Raw genomic sequence first — 18,870 nt, forward strand, 5'->3', positions numbered from 1 at the left:
TGACGATCCGGGGCCCTGAGGGAATCTAGAAGATTTAACGGCTTCCCAGGGCCCTAGCAGGTGTACGTAAAGTATTTAGTAGTAGAAGGTTGGGGCTTCAGAAAGGAGCCTGACTCAGGTTCCCAAGCGTTAGCCAACTGGAAGGACGGCTTTGCCGGGGACAGAGCCCAGCAGGTTAGCTGAGTAGTGGGTAATCCCCGGCCAGCCTCTGATGGCCACTGGCCTTGTCCACTCGCCCGGGAGTACATCGAGGAACCCATTACGGAGGGGAGGGGGAGGAAGAGACGGGGAGCAGATGTCATCAAGAAACTTCTCAGGAAGCCTCAAAGCGGGGATTCGTTCACTGAGTGCCCTTAGTTGCATTCTGTACAGTATGTTTTGAAAAACAAGCGTATTTTGTTTCAGAACCGACACCGTGATGAAGACTTTAAGCCAGCGAACAGCCCTGGAATATTTCTCACCTTCCCCACAAAGGAATAGCCTCTTAGGGGCCTGTGAACGGGCCATGGAGGTAGGAAAGAGGAGTGGGTGCTGGCCAGGGACTACCCACTTTCCTACAGCCACAGTGAAACCTAGAACAGTCTGAGGACCTCGGCTGTGGCCACCTGGACAAGGTCAGGTCACACGTGTCTTCTCTGACCTCTGTAAGTCTCCATTAAAATGACTTTGTGGCTCACAGTACAAATACAGATTATTTCTTTTTTTTTTTAATTTTTTTCAACGTTTATTTATTTTTGGGACAGAGAGAGACAGAGCATGAACGGGGGAGGGGCAGAGAGAGAGGGAGACACAGAATCAGAAACAGGCTCCAGGCTCCGAGCCATCAGCCCAGAGCCTGATGCGGGGCTCGAACTCCTGGACCGCGAGATAGTGACCTGGCTGAAGTCGGACGCTTAACCGACTGCGCCACCCAGGCGCCCCAGATTATTTCTAATTTCATTACCAACCAAATCTCTGGTTTGACGTTGCTTTCGTCATTTTAAAGGAAGCCGTCCCTGTCCATTTTGTTTCTTGACATCTAAGTGAGGCAGGCAAAGCGAAAAAAGATCAAAGATCTTGGTTTCATGTACCAGCGCCCAGAGAACAAATGTTTACTTAAAAAGAAAATTGAGCACTCAGCATCAACCAAATGCTACAGCCAACTGGACAAGGGGATTTCTGTAAAATGTATATAAACGTCAAAGGAACACAGTCTGGTCGCGAATGCTCAGACCCAAAGGGTTCTTGATGAGTATCTGTACAGAACCTGCCGTGTTGTCTCCTCGCCTTCAGGTGGAGCCAGGAAGCCCAGCCCACACGCACGGCAGGTGGAAGGCTGGCTGCAGGGGACGGTGGCGGGGAGGCCACAGGTACACCAGAGCACTCTTTGAGCCGATAGTTTCCACTTCCTCCCCAACTTGACCAGTTACCAGAACTGCCCAAGAGTAGTCGCCACGAATCCAGCCTTTCTGGAGTTTCCCTGCCCGACGTCAAAATGCCACTGTAAAGGGCAGAGAAGCGACAACGACCAGGCCAGCCCCACACCGCATCACTGCCGAAGAAGCCCAGTGTTGGGTCTGAGACAGGGCGACCCGTGGAAGGAATCGAAGCGTGTTTGGCCCACACTTCATCCCAGGGCGGGAGGATTCTCCAAAGTGCAGCTGTGAGCTGCACCTCATGAGTCGGGGGGTCTCCTGAGTGGGGTGGGGGGAGCGAGAGAAGGCATCGGAAAGGAAACTGGAACAAAAGACACATGATTGGCCCTCTCCTCTCCTGTCTGCCCTGAACCCAGAGGCAGCTGGCATCACCAGGGCAGAAACAAGGCAGAGAAGGGACGCCCCACGGCTCCCGGTCCCCACTGGTCCCTGTGGGTCCTTGCAGGTCTCTGGACTCCAATTCTCCACCTGTGAAACCTGTTCGCAAGCATCCTCCAGCAGCCCTTCAGTGCCGAACCTTTTGTGTGTCTTACGTCCTCTGTGGATGATCATCAAGGCATTACTAACATGTCCCATCACCAAGTTCATGTGAGTGGAGTCGTATGCCGTGCGAGTGTCTGTGAGAGACTAACAAACGGGAAGAGGTTCACCAACAAGTTATTAGCAGTTATTTAGGTGGAGTGAAATTTTAGGCGATGGTTTTTCTTCCTTAGACTCTCTGACATCGTTTTAAAATATTAAAATAGGCATGTATCATCGTGTGACTACAGAAACAATCTTTTCATTCTGAAGAAACTTAAACTCCTATTTTGGGGGAGAGGAATAAGCTGTATATGACTATGAAAACTATCAGGGACAGACCAATTTTTTAACAGTTGAAGGAGGAATTGAACCCACATCTAATTTGCTTTGAAACTGGAAACTCAAGGGGCGCCTGGGTGGCTCGGTCGGTTAAGCGGCCGACTTCGGCTCAGGTCACGATCTCGCGGTCCGGGAGTTCGAGCCCCGTGTCGGGCTCTGTGCTGACAGCTCGGAGCCTGGAGCCTGTTTCAGATTCTGTGTCTCCCTCTCTCTCTCTGCCCCTCCCCTGTTCATGCTCTGTCTCTCTCTGTCTCAAAAATAAATAAACGTTAAAAAAAAAAAACTTAAAAGAAACTGGAAACTCAAAATCACATGCCCCAACATCGTGGGTTACGGTCCTGCATTCTGTCCGCGAATGCCAAAGAAGTAAGTTAATGTCAACTGGACAACTGGTATGCGTCACAATAGATACTGGTATTATTCAGATACACAAGTGAGTTGACAAGTCACAAGGCCATGTATCATCTGGGTCGAGTGGATCTCACTACGATATGGTGTTATTAAAATATGGGCACGATGGCTATTGGAAGGAAAACAAAAGACCACTCACAAAGAATACATTCTTTTTTTTTTTTAATTTTGTAAATGTTTATTTTTGAGAGAGAGACCGACAGAGAGTGAGTGGGGGAGGAGCAGAGAGAGGGGGAGACACAGAATCCGAAGCAGGCTCCAAGCTCCGAGCTGTCAGCACGGAGCCCGACCCGCGAACCGTGAGATCGTGACCAGAGCCGGAGTCGGACGCTCCACCGACTGAGCCACCCAGGCGCCCCACAAAGAATACATTCTCATCACAGCCTCGCTCGTACCACTGAGAAATAAGACAGCCTCACTTCATTCTTTTTGCAACATCTGAATACGCATGTTCAATCTCCTGGTCGGCTGGACACGTATTCATGAACTCGTCCCTAGCATAAGCATTGTTCAAGTATCTCCAGATGCCAGTCATTTCAGAAGGAAATTCAAAATCTCTGTATCTCTTGGCCACGATCTGCAAATCAAGAGGAAATAATCAGCAAAGGAAAAACCCACTCGTGTAGGCCATCAGATCAGACAATCCATTCTTTGGAGGTGTGTGATGCATTCTCTTTCTCGAGTCCTGACGCATGCTTCCTAAAGCCAGTCAGGTTACCCCAAATTACACGTCAACCTTGCATAGGGCACGCGGGCGATGGGAAAGCTCATGAAAGTACTGGGCTCAAAACAGCGACTCCACACAGCCCTGCCCACCAATTTATCCCAGATGAATTGGGATCCACTGGTGCGAATTCGGTCTCTACTCTGGTGGACTTCTCCTCGTGTTGCCGGCAGTTTTGACTTTGTGTGTTCTGCTTGCTGTGTTATTTGGTGCCTAAGGATTCGTGAAGTACTTCCCTTTAGGTTGTGCCGGGATCACCGTGAAATGCTCCCTTTTTCCTACTTGCTGAGCCTCACCTCCTGAAATCCCAGATATCCGCGCATATTATTTCTACAGACTTCCATCATTCTGTCACTGAACACATCACCTCATTGTCAACAAATGGACACAAATCCTTGTCCTCCCGGAAACGACAGATGTGAGGACAGGGCAATTGAGAGTGAGCATCATGGGAACCACAACAGTGGGGGATGCTTCCTCTGGCTCCAGGGGCCCCGTTGGGGAATTCGCCACAAAGGAGGGTGATACTGTGGGAGACGCTTTCAGTTAACTGGGGCCACTGTGACAAAGTACTACAATCAGGGTGGCTTAGGACAACAGAAGCTTCTTCTGTCACGCTCCTGGAGGCCAGAACTCCAAAATCAAGGAGTCAACAGGACATATTCCCTCTGGAAGTTCTAGGGAAAGGTCTCTTCTCTCCCCAGCTTCTGGTAGTTTCTCCCTCTGTGTGTCTCTGTGTCCAAATTACCTTTTTTTTTTATAGGGACACCAGTCCTATTGGATAGGGGTCCCACTCTACTTCACTACGACCTCATCTTAACGAACCATTTCCAAATAAGGTTATGTCCTGGGGTGCTGGGGATTCGGACTTCAACATATGAATGGGGGTGGGGGAGGTGGTGCAATTCATCCCCGAACAGGAACCCAGAGCCACAAAGGCCTGTTCTGCTGCCTTGCCTCCTGTTGCATTGGTTTCTGGGATGTGTGGATGAACTGAATATGGGACTTCACACAAATTAGAAGACCTTGGGACCTGATGATACAGATTTTGCAGGCTAGAAGCCACTGATGCAGCAAAATAAGACCAGATGCCTGTCAGAAACCCTCCGCAATCGTTTAATATCTTGCTTCAATTCAGCTTTAGGGATATTAATGTTAAGAATTCCTTGGGGCGCCTGGGTGGCTCAGTCAGTTAAGCATCCACCTTCCACTGAGGTCATGATCTCGCGATCTGTGAGTTCGTCATGATCTCGCGATCTGTGAGTTCGAACCACATGTCGGGCTCTGTGCTGACAGCTCAGAACCTGGAGCCTGCTTCGGATTCTGTGCCTCCATCTCTCTCTGCCCCTCCCCCCGCTCATGCTCTCTCTCTCTCTCTCTCTCTCTCTGTCTCTCTGTCAAAAATAAATAAACTTAAAAAAAATCTTTTTAAAAAGAATTCCTTTTACATATTATTTTATTTATTACTCCTGGTTTATCTTTGCCTATTTTTTTTATTTTAACAGTTTTTTAACGTTTATTTACTTATTTTGAAAGAGAGAGAGGGAGCATGCACACACACACACACACACACACACATACACACACACGGGGGAGGGGCAGAGAGAGGGAGAGAGAGAATCCCAAGCAGGCTCCACGCTGCCAGCACAGAGCCTGATGCCGGGCTGCATCTCATGAACTGTGAGATCACGACCTGAGCCAAAGCCCGGAGACAGAAGCTTAACCGACTGAGCCACCCAGGCACTCCTAATTTTTAACATTTCTGAGAAAGTTTTTTAAAAAAAAAATTTTTTTACATTTATTTTTGATAGAGACAGAGCACAAGTGGGGGAGGGGCGGAGAGAGAAGGAAACGCAGGATCCAGGCTCCGAGCTGTCAGCACAGAGCCTGACGCGGGGCTCGAACTCACGAACTGTGAGATCATGACCTGAGCCGAAGTCGGACGTTTAACCGACTGAGCCACCCAGGCGCCCCTCTGAGCAAGTTTTTTAAGTGTCTGCCTCCTATAGAAGTGATCTTTTTGTGGTACATTTTCTGAATTTAATACTTTGTTTTCTGTCTTTCTGTGTTTATTTCTGTGTTTGTGTATGTTTCTTTTTCTGGTAACTTCGAAGCTTATGGTCTGTTTTAACTCTTCCTGTGGTTTCCTATATAATTTTATCGATTTTTTTTTTTTTTTAACGAGTTCAAGCCCCACATCAGGCTCTATGCTGACAGCTCGGAGCCTGGAACCTGCTTCAGATTCTGTGTCTTCCTCTCTCTCTGCCCCTCCCCGACTTGTCCTCGGTCTCTCTCCCTACATAGCTTTAAATAACAGAGATTCTCTGTTTCTTGACTTGTCAAGTTTAGATGATATCTACTCACTCCTGATTATGACAAATAAGGAAATTAGTACAACTACAGTGTTCCCTATTTCTTCTTCCTTATCTCCCTTCCATTGGTTGTAAAAACATCCAAGTTGACTATGTTCTGATTCTGTTCTGTAACTATTATAACATTGTTTGGTCTTAGTTCTGTCTTTGGATTTAAGTAGGTTCTATGTTTATCATCAACCCTTTTAACCACCCACCTTCTCTGTTCCGGGGTTCTTACTTTCAGTATCATTTTATTACTATATTCATCATAAAGAAACTTTATTTTAAAAAGAAAAAAAAAACAGCCCAGGAGTACTTAATTTGTTAAGACCAGAAGCCCAGCTAAAAACAATTAACCTGGATAGGAAATTCTTACATCACGCATTCTTTCCTTTAAGTCTCTGTAACTATTAAACCACTGTTTTCTGGTTTTAATGTGGTCATCAAGACATAAGAAGCAAGTCTGGATTTCTTCCCCCTGGAGATGGCTGTACTATTTATTACTAATATTACTGCTATTATTATTATTATGGTCTGGACACCCAGAGTGTCCTATCTGACCCCTAAAGTTCAGTAATTTATCAGGTATGTCATCGTGTGTTGATTATTCTGGACTATATTTTTCCAAACATGGCATGTTGCTTAAACTGAAGGTTCAGATCATCCTTTAGTCCAAAATAAATTTTCCCTTCTTTTCTTTCCTTTCCTTTCCTTTTCTTTTCTTTTCTTTTCCCTTTCCTGTTCTCTGGCTCCTGATTATATACATCTGGGAAATTGCTGAGAATTTTAACCCTGTGTTTGTCCATTCAATTTTGGAAACTGTTCTAGGGCTTACCCTCCAGACCCCTGACGAATTTCTGCAATGTCTTGTTCTATGTCTCGCTTAAATGTACCTTATTTCGGAAGCTATTTTTTAAATTTTTTTAACATTTATTTATTTTTGAGAGACAGAGAGAGACAGAGCGCAAGCAGGGGAGGGGCAGAGAGAGAGGGAGACACAGAATCTGAAGCAGACTCTGGGCTCCGAGCGGTCAGCACAGAGCCTGACGCGGGGCTCGAACTCGCGGACCTCGAGATCATGACCTGGGCTGAAGTCCGACGCTTAACTGACAGAGCCACCCAGGTGCCCCTGAAGTTACTTCATTTGTCTTTAAGGGTTTGGGGATTTTTTCATGATTTTCATGTCCCCTGTGATATTATATATTTTTTTTGATATCTTGTTCCTGTCTCTGAGCTTCTTCTCGAAAGATCCGTGTTCTTTTTCATGTGTCAGAGGCCACAGAGAAGTATCTGACTCGAATGTATTCTCATCTACTGGAGCAGTGTTTCATCAGAAATGTGTTTCTCACCTGCCTTTTCCTTTTTCTGTGCCTTCTCTTTCTTTTTTCCCCTCTCCCTGTTGATCATCTCTGTCCACATAGAGGTCCCACTTGGATTCTTTCTGGTTATTAATCGTCTTTTAATAAGGCAGATCTACTGGAGTTAGCATTTCTTTTTTTTTATGTTTAATTTTTGAGAGAGAGAGAGAAAGACAGAGCACGAGCGGGGGAGGGGCAGAGAGAGAGAGGGAGACGCAGAATCTGAAACAGGCTCCAGGCTCCAAGCCACCAGCACAGAGCCCCACGCGGGGCTCGAACTCCCGGACCTCGAGATCGTGACCTGAGCCGAAGTCGGCTGCTCAACCGACTGAGCCATCCAGGCGCCCCCGGAGTTATCACTTCTTAAAAATACTGTGGAGGGCAAAGAGAGTGAGACAGGGTAGCTGGAAGACCAATTTGGATGTTTACCCTCAAACACTCTCTCACCAAACACTGCTCTATGCGCCGCTCCACAGACAAATTAGGGTTAGGGTCAAGGTCAGAGTCAAGGTTAGAGTTAGGACACCCTCCACTCCGAGGCTCTCAGATTAGGCAGGAGGTCACCACGGCTAAAAATAAAGCTCAGGAAATTTACAGTCTCTCTTTTGATGGGTTCCAGGACTGTTTCTTTCCTCTGCTCAGCAGGCAAAAGCACATTCCCTCTCTCCATCTCCTCTCCCTGTTCCTTCAGATTAGGGGATGGACGGCAGGACACAGAGATGACGCCTCTGCATGGTTCCTCCTTCAACTCTGCCTCCCCGGAGACCTCGGATGGAAAATGATCTGCGTGGGGCCGTTTCCCGCTGCGCTTCTCATGGCCCCGGTCCTCAAAGAAGTCTGGGTTGGGCATTTCAAGACTGGACTATTTACTTTTAGAGAAACCTGAACTTCACTAAAGAGAGAGAGAAACCTGGGGCGCCTGAGTGGCGCAGTCGGTTGAGCGTCCGACTCCAGCCAGGTCACGATCTCGCGGTCCGGGAGTTCGAGCCCCGCGTCGGGCTCTGGGCTGACGGCTCGGAGCCCGGAGCCTGTTTCCGATTCTGTGTCTCCCTCTCTCTCTGCCCCTCCCCCGTTCGTGCTCTGGCTCTCTCTGTCCCAAAAACAAATAAACGTTGAAAAAAAATTAAAAAAAAAAAAGATAGAGAGAAACCTGCCTCAGCCCTGTGACACCTCACACCGGACAACGTTTCTTAGTCTCTGAACTGGTATCCTGTCCCAGTCCAGTTTTATGAAAGACGAAGCTTTGCTCTGTTTTTTTCCTATTGCTTGTGTTGGGTTTTAAGAAGGAGAATAGATGAAAAATTCCTTTACTCTCTCATCTTTTATCATACATTCTTTTAGACGGAGTCTCATTTCCTTTCAGAAGGTATTCCATCCTGAAAGATTATTAAGCTATTTTGGTATTTTGGATGTCCAATGGCTTTGGAAGATTTGGCTCTCGGGTCAAATATTGGAGCCATGGGCTGTTTTATTTTCCTCTCAAGTTTCCCCCTTTTAGTTCTACCGAAATCTAAAATACTCTTTCCTCATAGGAGACGAACAAGTGGCAATCAGTGCTGAACGGCTGGAGCATCTCTCCTGCTTCCCCCAACCTCCACGTACTGCTGTGAGGCTACACTGGTCATGGCAATGACTACAACGCGTTCGCTAAAGGGACTAAACCAAAACGCAACTATGTGAATATCTGGTTGGAAACTGGCTCCCAAATAGAGGAGGTTTCGACCAGTTGAGATGCTTTCGTTACATTTTAGATGCCGGGAACCTGGCAAAGCTATTGAAAGAAACATGCGCTTGAGGGCTCAGCCACATCTCCAAGGCTTGGATTTCAAGTTGGTATCCCTCAAGCCCCACAAGGAAGAGAGAAGAAGGAAGAGAAATGGGACAAGAGTTGGGAAAGGAATCAGGAAGGAAGAGGAAAATACAGGAAGGAAAGGCAAGACAACCAGGGGCATCTGGTAGCCTACAGGAGCATCAGCACCACAGATTATGTGATCCTCATTTGTGAGTTTCTAACTGGCAATTACATGAGTTATGAAATTACAGGGTCCTTGACTTGTATCCCCCTCTTGCCCATCTCCCCCATCTTTATACCGAGGACCCAGGTTTGAACTTGAGGGGATTTTAATCATCAAGATGCCTCAGAACAAGGCTTGGGTTTCTTCCTGGGGCCTCTGAGGCTACTGAGGGTCAAGAACATTGCAGTGGTGATAATGATAATAACAACTGATGAGACGTGAAGGCTGGGGGCACTACTTAGAGACCACCATAACTCCAGAGGCCAGGGGTAGGGCCATCTACTTTGGAATCTCCAGGTCACCCCTAGAAGTTCTGATTTAGTAGACCAGAGGCTGGACTGCGGGATTTGCAATTCTAGAAAGCTCCCCAAATAATTCTTATGCCTGCTAATGGTGGAGAACCACTGGTCTAGGGAGACTTTAAACCCTAACATATATGACCCACAATGCTGATTTCCTGTTCAACTATCTGGCAAGACAGGATGCCAAATCTAGCAGAGGCCCGGCCAAGGAGCTGCTCCCTAGCTGTAGGGGGGTGATATTAAGAGCTGAGAAGAGGGGCGCCTGGGTGGTGCAGTCGGTTAAGCGTCCGACTTCAGCCAGGTCACGATCTCGCGGTCCGGGAGTTCGAGCCCTGCGTCGGGCTCTGGGCTGATGGCTCAGAGCCTGGAGCCTGTTTCCGATTCTGTGTCTCCCTCTCTCTCTGCCCCTCCCCCATTCATGCTGTGTCTCTCTCTGTCTCAAAAATAAATAAAAACGTTGAAAAAAAAATTTTTTTTTAAAAAAAGAGCTGAGAAGACACATGTCTGCCATCCCCAGACAGAACTGTTTCTATCACCAACAACTGAATTCACACTGCACTGCTCCCAGATTCCATGCATTGTCTCCAAACCTCGAGCATTAAATGCCAGGTATAATCAATGTTGCCCTCAAGTTGTTCTCATATAACTTTTCTTTAGGACGTGGGGGCAAGACTTGAAATGAGAAGCAGTGAGGATGGAGGGGTGGGGCCCAACTTCCCAGAAGTTTCTTGAGACTACCTAAAGCATATCTGAGAATGTCCATGTATCTGACGTCTGGGATTTGACCACCTCGAACAGAAACCAACGGACTCTTTAATTCAGGAGTCTGCCTTTTAGATTGCTTCAATGTCTGGCCGAAATAAAATAAGGCCCCATCCGTGTGTTCAGCAGCTACGGTAGGAGGAACGTCAAACCTTTATAATGTGGAGCTTGGGTAAGAGGTTACAGTCGGCCAACGTGAGCTCATCCCCATCCAGGAACTTCCTTCCAGAAACGACAACATCCTCAGTGCTGTAGGCATCTATTTCATCAGGCAGAGGGCTATTTAAGTAATCATCCAGCTTCTTCAAAGCCTTTAGCAGGTTCTTTTCATAAACTAAAAGAGAAAGGCCAGAAATGACCAAGATAAGCCAGCCGTATGAGTTAGTGTTACCTTTCTCTCGACACGAAACAAGGAGTTGATCTCCTCTCCCTCCCGACACATGGCTGGGCCGCACTGGGGAACTGGGAGGGAAGGATGTGGACGTCTAAGATCTGAATAAAGGACTCACTCCTCCCTGGAAAATACTTCTGCTGTCTACACAACACTGCTCCTTCTAGAACTCATCCGTTTATTCAAAACTTTTTATGGGAGGCCCATAATGAGGTAAGCAGTGGCAGAAGCTTCATTGAAACGGATTCCCGCGGTCCGGCAGGGGAATTCCTGGCGGTGATTCTTCGCCTCTAAACTTATTGTTTTCTGGGCTCCCAACCTCCAGGGGAAGCATTTGACCTCTTGAAACGCACGTGCAGATTCTACGTCGAAGGTACTTTTTCCTGATTTCTAGACACCCCTACCCCCAGGGAAATCAGTAAGAATTCCCAAGAAGCCACGCCAGAGGCCGAGGGGCACCCCAGGTGGAGAGCATTGAACAGGAAGACGGCAGGTACTCACTCTCGTTGGCATCCTTCTTGGTGTTTTTTATAAATGCCGAGAATTTGGCAAACACGTCATTTCCTGCAGAGTTAGATTCAGGGTGTTGGGTCCCCAGCTTAGGGTACCTTGAAAAATTCAGAATTGGAATAGCACAGATAACGGGGGGCGGCAAACATGTCTTTCTCTGAGTGGATGTAAAAGTGAAAAACCTTCCCCCTCGGATGGTTTTCTAATCTCTTTGTGTTCAAGGTGTGGCAGCCGCACAGTCTGGGGAGAAGGCCTTTGCTGTTCTCCCGGGACACGGCCGCCCACCCGCACCTCCAACTGTGCTAGAAGATTCCCTTCTAGATCCGGCGCCCCGCGACATCACACGCTAACGTGCACTCCTTCCCCTCCCAGCCGCAGACCTAAGAAGTGGCCAACCCATGCGACATCGGCCCGCCTCCTCCCCGCTTCCTGCTGCCAAACCCTAATTGCCCCACCGCAGGTGCAAATGAAGCAAAGAGACCCGGGCCACCGTCGCCCAAGGCTTCTGCTGCTGCTGCGTGTTCTGCGGCACACCGCGGCACGGCTAAGGAAGGACGGACGTACCACGGCCGCAGAAAACCAAATACACGAAGCCACGAGTTTCAGGCTTGTCTGCGAAGGGGCAAAGGGACGATCAGACGGTGAATGCTGGTTTTATGAGGCCTACCTCGGGGGAGCTAATTTCTCCTCTAAGAACTCCTCGATCTTATTCACATCCGTCTTGACTTCACCATCAAAAGTCATAAAGGGAGGGTTTGTTCCGGGGGCTAGGTTCTGCAGGTCTGCGGGTTTCCTGGTGGGGGGGGAGGGGGAGGGGAGCGGCAGCTTTTGTGAACGGTCGCCAAGGTTTGAATCCGTTCCCCCAAAGCCTAGCCGCGTCCTCCCGGGTTTACGAGGAGCAGCCCTTGAGAAGTTCAAGGGAGACCATGGGTTCCCAAGACGTCCTACCGACAGTGAAAGCGTGGCTCTTGTCTGGGCGCAGAGGTAAGAAAGCCAACTCTCCCCCGTGGGTCACAGGAGAGCTGCTCACACGGGCTTTGGAGAGGTGCTCAGCTGACCAGGAGCTTGGGGAGCAGGTTCCTTAACGGTGCCCCCAACTCCTCCCTGGTTATGTCTGAGCGGGTCCTGTAATTACTGACGAGCCCACACCCGGGCTTCAGTTCGGGGCCCGATGTGGATGGACACGCCGCGATGTCGCCTGTGGGCTCTAGGAGTGTGTGAGTGCGGGGCGTGTGTGGGGGTTATGGGAGCGTGGGGTGTGAGTGGGTGGGAAGACGTGCGCGGGGGCAGGGGTGGGGTGGACGTGGCAGGGCCAGTCTCAACAACGTGGAAACCTCCTCTTACCTCTTCAGGTCCACTGTGGTCACGTTGAATATAACGCCCTTTAGCCAGAGAATCATGAAGAGGCGCTGGGAAAAGGGGCAATTCCCAATACTCTCGCCATCGTAGCCAGCCTAGGCGGGAAAAGAAATCGTTATCAGAGCGAGGCTCGCAATTCTAAGCGCCAGCTTCCGCAAGGCATGGCACAAACCCGCTACAAACTTGCGCTGGTGGTCACGACACTGCCACTACCCTTCCGGGGCCATTTCACTCAGCCTCTGAGCCAGTCGGCCACCCCCTCGGGGTGAAGCCGAACAGGCTTCACGGAGCATTTCCTTCTTCCTTCCCGCCGCTCACCCCTTCCTGCCACACTGGGCCTCTGAGCAGCACGGTTCCCACAGGGAAGGACAGGCAGGCGGGAACTCTCCTTGTCACCAAAGGTGCAAAGGAAAGACGTGCTCTTTCCAGGATGCTCCAGCTTGGAAACACGCCAGCAGACTCTCCCCCCGAGACACCAACCCTCCTGGACACTGTCACCCCTTGATGTCCCCTCCTCTGGCTCATGGGGTGGCAGAAACATGGGAAGCATTCGTACTGAGAAGGTGTTGAGGGTGGGGCGGCCGCTCCCCAGTGACCCAGAGCAGGTCACACCCACACACGCCTCTCCCACACACAGGCAGACACGTCCGGAACACACGTCCTCCTCCTCGTGGGCTCGTGGCCGAGAAGGAAGGCACGGGGGGTGGAGAAGACAGAGGAGACGCCCGGCTACCCAAGCCCTGGGAAACGGAGGGCTAGAAGCAAGGCCAACAAAGGAAGGTCCAAAACCCTTCTGTCTCCTGCCATCTTTCCCCACCAGGCCGCACGTCCCTGACCAGCTCGTGGCGCTAACAAAATCCTGCTGGAAAAGGCAAGGAGGGGGCTTCGCCGTACTCCTCACATCTCCAGACCGCAAGCACTGCACCCAGCCAGACCTCGGTGACACAGCCACGGTCAATCCGAGAGGCCCATCCCTGCCACGCGCAGTTAAGAGAAGGTGGAGGAGACCGCACTGTGTCTGCAACATGCGTCCCAGGAGGATTCGAGGCAGGAAGTGAGCTGCTGGCCTGGGGACTGAAGAAAGGGAAAGAGGGATGCGAGAAGGCCGGACCTTCGGAGAGGTGGGGTGCTTAAGTCACCCGGAGGGGTTGCTAATAACCACACGGCCCTAGAAATCAAGAGGGGAAGAGACCCCCAATTTTCAATCAAAGATCGGCCCCGTTACCAAAGACGAAACCCAAACGGGCCAATAAGCACATGAAAATGTTCCTAACATGTTTAGGCAACAGAGCGACGCAAAGCAAAGCCACGGAGGGACGGGGCCACACAAATGGCCAAAATGAAAAGGTCTGACGCCACCAAGTGTGGACAAGGGTGCAGAGCAACTGACCCGCCATTCACTGCTGCCCAGAGTGCAAACAGCACAACTACCTTGGAGAAGTGTTTGGCACTAACCTCCCAACGTTAAGTAAGCGTAAATGCGAGGACCCAGCGATTCACGAGAGACACTCATAGGAATGTTCTTAGCAGCTTTGGTAGAACAGCCAAAACCTGAAAACAAGCCGGATGCCATCAAGAGTAGAACGAGTAAGGGCGCCTGGGTGGCTCAGTCGGTTAAGCGTCTGCCTGCGGCTCAGGTCACGGTCTTGAAGTCCGTGAGTTCGGGCCCCACGTCAGGCTCTGTGCTGACAGCTTGGAGCCTGGAGCCTGTTTCAGATTCTGCGTCTCCCTCTCTCTCTGCGTCTCCCCCGCTCACACTCTGTCTCTCTCTCTATCTCTCTCTCAAAAATAAATAAACATTGATAAGTAAATAAAAGACAGAAATACTAAAAAATATCTGTATACTACAACTTATCCATTCGTTGTAGAGAAGCTGTAGTATATTCGTACAATAGGACGCTACATCACAACGGGGAAAATTCAGCTATTAGTATAAGCAACAATGTGAATGAATCCCATATACATAGTGTTGAGAGGAAGAAAGCCGACTCAAAGGAGCTCAGACACAGGCAAGCTTCTCTAGATGACGGGAGTGAGAAGAGTGGCTGTCCCTGGAGGGGACTCTCATCTGGGAGGGATAGGAGGGCGACTTCGCGGTGCCAGAAATGTCCTGCATCTTGAAGGCGGTGGTGGCTACACGGGTGTATTCAAGTGGCAGAGTCTTGTTTTCTTTTTCTTTTTCTTTTTTTTTTTAATTTTTTTTTCAACGTTTTTATTTATTTTTGGGACAGAGAGAGACAGAGCATGAACGGGGGAGGGGCAGAGAGAGAGGGAGACACAGAATCGGAAACAGGCTCCAGGCTCCGAGCCATCAGCCCAGAGCCTGACGCGGGGCTCGAACTCCCGGACCGCGAGATCGTGACCTGGCTGAAGTCGGATGCTTAACCGACTGTGCCACCCAGGCGCCCCTTCTTTTTCCTTTTTTAATTTACCTCCAAGTTAGTTAGCATATGGTGCGATAATGATTTCAGGAGTAGAATCCAATGATTCATCCCTTACATATAAAACCCAGTGCTCATCCCAACAAGTGCCCTGCTTAATGCTCCTTACCCATTTGGCCCATCCCTCCACCCACAACCCCTCCAGCAACCCTCAGTTGGTTCTCTGCATTTAAGAGTCTCTTATGCTTTGTCCCCCTCCCTGTTTTTATGTTATTTTTGCTTCCTTTCCATTCTGTTCGTCTGTTTTGTATCTTAAATTCCACACATGAATGAAGTCATATGATATTTGTCTGCCTCCGGCTAATTTCACTGAGCAGAATACCTTCCAGTTCCATCCGCGTTGTTGCAAACGGCAAGATTTCATTCTCTTTGATTTCACATGGCGGAGTCTTAACATGGGGTTACTTGACTGCATGCGTTACTTCAACAGTTATTTTTTTTAAGTAAAAATATTAATTAAAAAAAATTGCAGAGAGTTGGAGTCAGTAAGTCTTGCCTGGGGCCCGGGAAAATATGAATTTCTAACAAGCTCGCCCAAGATGATGTCATGCTGGTGGCCAGGGATCCAGGAAGGCAGACATCGTGCCCGTAAAATGGCACCCACAGACTCAGAGCACTGAATTCAGAGTCCCCTAAGCTCCAAGCACTCTCTTCACACCTGTCCAGCCCCTGCACTCTCCCTCCCCCTCCGGGCATGTGCTGGCCTGTCCACCTATGAGGGAGAAGAGGCTGGGGACTCCCCCACCTGGAGCCTGAAGCTTCGGGAGCTGGAGGGGTGGTGAGGTGGCCAGTCAGGACACCCCCATCGAGTGGTCATTGCAAGTCCCCAGCAGGTGGGCCCTGAAACAGCACCCTGCTGGACCGCCTTCCCTGCCTCGGGGTCCCCCCCACCCCCACCTCCCCCACCAAGGCCATTTTGAAGGCCAACCCAGCCCCTCCTCACTCTGTTCTGGAACAAGACGAGCTAGCAGAGCTGAGTTACATAAACCCCCAGCGGCTCGCTGCAAGGACCTCTTAAATCATGGCGCTTTCTTTCTTCACCACTGCAGGTTTGGGCAGAATCAAGCCAACGGGGGGGGGGTGGGGGGACATGAAATCACAAGGACACAGAGCCACATATTTTGGCCAGTCCTGACTCGCTGGCAGCTTCTAAACCTCTTATTTTTATAGTGGTTACAGTAAGCACAGTAAAGTCTAAGATAAGTTCTGTGGAGTGGGGTAACCGTCTCCTTTCTCTCTCTCCCTTGTCTCTCTAACCTCGGAGATCCTGTTATAACTCATCCTGAATGCGGCAAAATCCCTGCTGAGCCCGTGCGTCTCTGCCGTCACTGGTGCGTGGACGCAGCTCACCTTGACAAAGAACTCCAAGTCTGGGAACAGGCCCGTCTGCACCAGGCTGCTTTCTGCTGCGGCAGAATTCCGTCGCCCGGGTCTCTGCCTAGCTCCGTCTCTGCATTGTCCCCAGCTCAGGTCGGCGTTCCCCCCACCCCCGCCCCCGAAATTGTCCTTCCGGCCACCTCCTTCTTCAGGAAGAGTAAAGGGATCAGAAGCGATAATACATTCTTTAAAAGTAAAACCTGGGGCGCCTGGGTGGCTCAGTCGGCTGAGCGTCCGACTTCGGCTCAGGTCATGATCTCGCGGTCCGTGAGTTTGAGCCCCGGGTCGGGCTCTGGGCTGATGGCTCAGAGCCTGGAGCCTGCTTCTGTGTCTCCCTCTCTGTCTGCCCCTCCCCCACTCATATTCTCTCTCTCTCTCTCTCTCTCTCTCTCAAATAAAATTAAAACATCCAAAAAAAAAAGTAAAGCCTGCCTTTGTCACCTAGCTCTGCACACACAGAAACCTGGTAACAGGTTCCTTTCTAGAACTGCACAAACCTAAGAGAGACGTGTGGCTGGGGGGGCGGGGGGGCAGCGGCCTGCAGGCCACGGGGCCCAGAGCTTGGAAGGCAGTGAGGGAAGCCACAAGTGCACTCTGCCCCCCCCATCCCCGTGTGACCTCCAAACAGGACTGTCACAAGCCAGCACGGCTAGTGAACTGGAAGCTGCCAGTTGTTTCTGCGAATCAGCCAGCTGCCAACACAGGATTTACATAGGCAGGGACGTCTCATCTTAAATAGCTCTGAAAACACTTCCCTGTCTCGGTCTGTCGTAAATGAAGGGGGTCACGGGAACGTGGTGGGAGTTCCCAAGATGCCTTGCTGCCTGACTTGATTACTTTAATGTGCTTCAGTGCTGGGACGCGCCAGCCAAAATCAAGGCGGAGATAGGCCATCTTCACAGCCCGGGATTGAGCAACACTGGGAGGAACACTGGGTCGTCTTGTCCATGTTCGTTAACCAGACACGATGATGGGATAAATCCTCATTCGGTAGGAGTGAATAACTGACGGTCACCGTAATTGGGACGTGTTACGGTATAAAGTTCTACTTTCCGTTGCTGATAATTCTCTCGGGCTAATTACACTCTGGGCAAAAAAAAATGCCTCAGCAGGGTTTCTCGGCCCGCAGGGGGAGATTCTTGGACGTATACGTTTCTGATAAAAATCAGGTGAAGCAGCTTGAGAGATTGGAGTGTCTTGTTTCCAGGGAAGACCCAGGCACCCGGACAACCCAGGATGGCACATCTGTCTTTCAAACGCGACTTTCCCGAGCACCTGTGACGGGAAATCTCGAAAGGAAGACATTAGTGCCGCTGACACGTGCCGAGAAGTTCCTGTGGCCTTGAGAATTTCTGTGATCCTGCGGGTCCTGGCCTGCGCCCGCCTCCCTGGCACAGAGCCCCTCCGGGCTTGAGGCGGAAGGGTCCAGATGACACTCAAAATCCCTCCTCACCTCAGGCCTCTTCAAATTAGAACCTCTCCCACGTACCCTGGGCACGTTCAGAATCTGTGGGGAATGAAGACATTTTTGTTTGTTTGTTGCAGATTTCCTTCCACTGCTTTTTGCTTCCAGCAATTGACCTCTCTGGTGTTGCATTGGGGTTGCATGTAAGGGACACCCTCCCCACCCCACCTTCCACTAAAGTGACTCCTGCCCGGCCACCGCCTTTAAGGGACCAAATGGACTCCTGGCATCCTGGTCCAGACCTGACACGGGGGTGACACCCCTTCAAGGTACTGTTAGCAGCTCCTCAGCACCCGCCCCCTCCTTTCCTCCAGAGCAGGCCACACACCCACCACCTTGATTCTCTATTTGGCTCTAGCTTCCTTTTTTTTTTTTTTTGAGATTTTGTTTGAGTTTTAAGCAATCTCTACACCCAGCACGGGGCTCAAACTCACCACCCTGAGATCAAGAGTCGCATGCTCCACTGACTGAGCCAGCCGGCCACCCCTGGCTCTACCTTCTTTCTAGAAAATTCTCTGTGGACCTAAACCTTAAACACCTTCTGTAGAGTAAGCGCTTTCCCTACTCTACCCAAATGTAATGAAAGACACTTGGGGCGAACAGGGAGAAGGTAGAGGAAGAGGCAATAAATCAGTAATATTCTAATTGTCCCTGTTCTGACGGCCGGCTTTCAACCAAAGAGGGCAGGATGAGCATCCTGTGTGCAGGGAGGTATGCCAGTCCCTGCGGGAAACCAGGAGGGATTTGGGGGCGAACAGCTCATGGGGCTCCGTCACAGGGATTTGGAGAAAACCAGTGAATAATGACGGGCTGTTCTGTTTCCAGCGTTCCGGAGGAACTTCGGCGGAACACAAACAGTAGTTGACCAGAGGAGGCAGGGGTCAGAAGGCAGAGTGTGAGTGGGAGGCCGTGGGCAGCCACCTGACCCTCTGAGAAGAACAGTGTGGTCGAAGGGATGGGCGGGGACTCTCTTCTGGTGGCAGCTGACCCCAGTGGAAGGCCGGACACGGCATCGCCAGAGAGAAAGAGCCAGAAGCGCCAACCATGGGAGTGGGTGACTGCTCCCCGTGCCACCCAGCCTATGCCCACCCTGTCTGCACCGAGGCCTGCCATTTGGAGGGCTGG

General features: G+C 50.2%; 1 protein-coding gene across 1 annotated transcript in view; it reads right to left on the minus strand.

The window, feature by feature from the left end:
- Positions 1-2,952: 2,952 nt before the first annotated feature.
- CLIC6 (chloride intracellular channel 6) overlaps positions 2,953-18,870 on the minus strand; it is a 44,938-nt gene continuing 29,020 nt past the window's right edge. The window contains exons 2-6 of the mRNA XM_023238767.2: positions 12,448-12,557; positions 11,771-11,896; positions 11,095-11,201; positions 10,355-10,536; positions 2,953-3,264 (exon numbers count right to left, since the gene is read on the minus strand). Of these exons, the coding sequence (XP_023094535.2) occupies positions 3,103-3,264; positions 10,355-10,536; positions 11,095-11,201; positions 11,771-11,896; positions 12,448-12,557 (687 nt within the window). The 3' untranslated portion in view covers positions 2,953-3,102. The remainder of the gene's footprint in view (positions 3,265-10,354; positions 10,537-11,094; positions 11,202-11,770; positions 11,897-12,447; positions 12,558-18,870) is intronic.

This window comes from Felis catus, chromosome C2 (assembly GCF_018350175.1).
Source record: "Felis catus isolate Fca126 chromosome C2, F.catus_Fca126_mat1.0, whole genome shotgun sequence".
Classification (NCBI taxonomy): domain Eukaryota; kingdom Metazoa; phylum Chordata; class Mammalia; order Carnivora; family Felidae; genus Felis; species Felis catus.